Source organism: Danio rerio, chromosome 10 (assembly GCF_049306965.1).
Source record: "Danio rerio strain Tuebingen ecotype United States chromosome 10, GRCz12tu, whole genome shotgun sequence".
NCBI lineage: Eukaryota > Metazoa > Chordata > Actinopteri > Cypriniformes > Danionidae > Danio > Danio rerio.
Genome location: NC_133185.1, coordinates 50,775,001 through 50,777,500, shown reverse-complemented (window position 1 = coordinate 50,777,500; position 2,500 = coordinate 50,775,001). Strand labels below are relative to the sequence as shown.

The following is a 2,500-nucleotide window of genomic DNA, read 5'->3' as shown; positions in this document are numbered from 1 at the left end:
TGTATTGTCCGGATCCGCCAGGGCCGTCGGTGTAGGGCCGGTTCTCCAGGATCTCCACACCGCTGCCCTCGCCCTCGCTCTCCTCACGACTCTTCTTCTGCAGATGGACACACACACACACACACACACACAGCTTCTTTATAATGCATTTACACAACACACACCAGGGCTGCGTCACACATGACACACTGAACACTTATATACTGCGGACTCATACACTCAACCGTGTCGTGTGGTATTTAGTGTCGTCCCAAATGAGCAGTGTTTCACTGTAGGATCATTCAGACCATTCATCATCAGCAGAATCAGTGAAATAAACCAGCAAACTATGATGAACATAACCACACTCACCAGCAGAACCACTAACACAGCTCAGTCCAGTTCAGTAAATAAACTAATCCAAGCTCAGCGACTAACAGCTCCTCCCCTTTACCAGTAGCCCCTCCCATACATCAATAGCTCCTCCCCATTTATCATCAGTTTCCCTTCATCATCAGTAGCTCCTCCCATCTCACGCATAAGTTGCTCCTCCCCTTCATCATCAGTAGCTCTTCTTATCTATCATAAGCCTGTCATGCATCAGTAGATTTTCATTATCAGTAGCCCCTCCCCTTTATCATTACTTGCCACTCCCATGTAACCATAGCCCCTCCCATGCATCAGTAGCTCTGCCCATTCATTATCAGTAGCCCATCCCCTTTATCATTACTTGCCACTCCCATGCAACCATAGCCCGGTGTGAACCACAGCACTGCTGTACAAGACTGAAGGAGTTATTCTGAGAAAACAACCTTGCTGATGTAGAAAACAAAACAAACATTACACACGTAGCACTGATCTGAGATCTAATATTCATTCTTAAACTAAATCAGCTGATGGAGTATACACTAACCTGCGCATTACTCAGACACTAGATGGAGACAAACAGTCAAAAACAGCAGCGACAGACACATGTGAGTGTGTGAGTGTGTGTGTGTGTGTGTGTGTGTGTGTGTGTTATTCAGCAGGTATTATCTAGGAATAACAGACCCGGGAATGTCATGACTGACCAATCAGATTCCTGTATCCCAGCAGCCGTGTGATATGTGTTTATCAGCAGTGCTGGATGTGCCGTTATTGGCTAAACCCATATAGGCTGCTCTTCCTGAAGCAGAGGTGAACTGTGCGCTGCTGAACGCCACATCGCCGCCCTGTGGGTCTGACTGAAGCGTGTATACAGGGAGCGGTGTGAGCTGAGCATTCTGGCAGAAACACACCGAGCGCCGCATCTGCTCCGCTTCAGGAGCTCATGCAGAGGAATACGCTGGGTCAGGAACACACTCCCGTCACACAAGCACATCTCTGACATACTGAGCTCCAAACTACAGCAGCTCCTGAGAAATAACAGCGTCTCGAGAAGAATCAGGGCGTCTCCAGTCAATAACAGCACTTCATCTCAGATAATGGAGGATCATGTCAGATAACACACACACACACACACACACACACACACACACACACACACACACACACTGCTGGCCCAGCCGGGAGTCCAACCTGAACCCTTCCTGCATAGGGTGTGTATGTGTGTGCTGGTTGCTGTCGTGTGTGTGATGCAAGTCTGTGTGTGTGTGTGAGAAGCAGGTCTGAGATGTTGTCAGCGGCTGCAGGAGATGAGGATCTGCTTCTGCTCATCATTAGTGTGAGGAGACACTTCATTACAGCGCTGACAGATGACCACACACACACACACACACACACACACACACACACACACACACACACACACACACACACACAAACACAACAGCAGGCCTCAGACACACATGACCATCAGCTGACCTGAGCTGCCTGATGCTGGGAACCCTGATATTGTTGAATATTGTGAAATAACACCAACAGAACAAAACATCTCTGGCCCAGTTCTGGCCCACACAACCAGCTTTTGCTTGGCCCACATGCCACAGTGGATTCCAGTTCAGGACTGGACCAAGTCTGGCTTCCAGACAAGAGCCAAACACGGACCATATCTGGGCCAATAGTCAGCCAGGTTACCTGAGCCTGAACTGGGCCGGATTTGTTGGTGTGTTCTGACTGCAGTGAAGCTGATAATGCCATGCAGCATTGCCCTTTAGGTGCGCTTTGGGCCTGCTGTTCCTCCAAGTGACCTGGCTGGTAGAATTGTTTTGTCTTTCTTCAAACATAATACAAATGTGTGGAGACGGGCCGAACCTACACGACCCACATGTCCATTATTAGCATCTGGCCAAATGCTACATCTGATATCCGGCCCGAGTATTGTGCGCCGCCTTAAAGACGCTGCCACCTCTGACAAACCCGGGTCCTGTTTGACCCACATGCTGCTGTGCCAGCTTTACGCCAAATCTGGGCCAGAATTCTTTGCTACCTGCAATCTCCCTAAATGAATGCTAATTAACTTGCTATTTTTAAAATGATAAATATGTATTTAATAATCAAACTGAAATCTGCAGGAAATATATATAAAGATACTCCAATTCAG

At 48.1% G+C, this 2,500-nt stretch overlaps 1 protein-coding gene across 8 annotated transcripts in view; it reads right to left on the bottom strand.

The window, feature by feature from the left end:
- pitpnm2 (phosphatidylinositol transfer protein, membrane-associated 2) overlaps positions 1 to 2,500 on the bottom strand; it is a 78,093-nt gene that overhangs the window by 43,746 nt on the left and 31,847 nt on the right. For all 8 annotated transcript variants that reach the window (XM_073915270.1, XM_073915273.1, XM_073915275.1 and 5 more), the window contains exon 3: positions 1 to 97. This exon is cut by the window's left edge and continues 118 nt beyond it. In XM_073915270.1, the coding sequence (XP_073771371.1) occupies positions 1 to 97 (97 nt within the window). The remainder of the gene's footprint in view (positions 98 to 2,500) is intronic.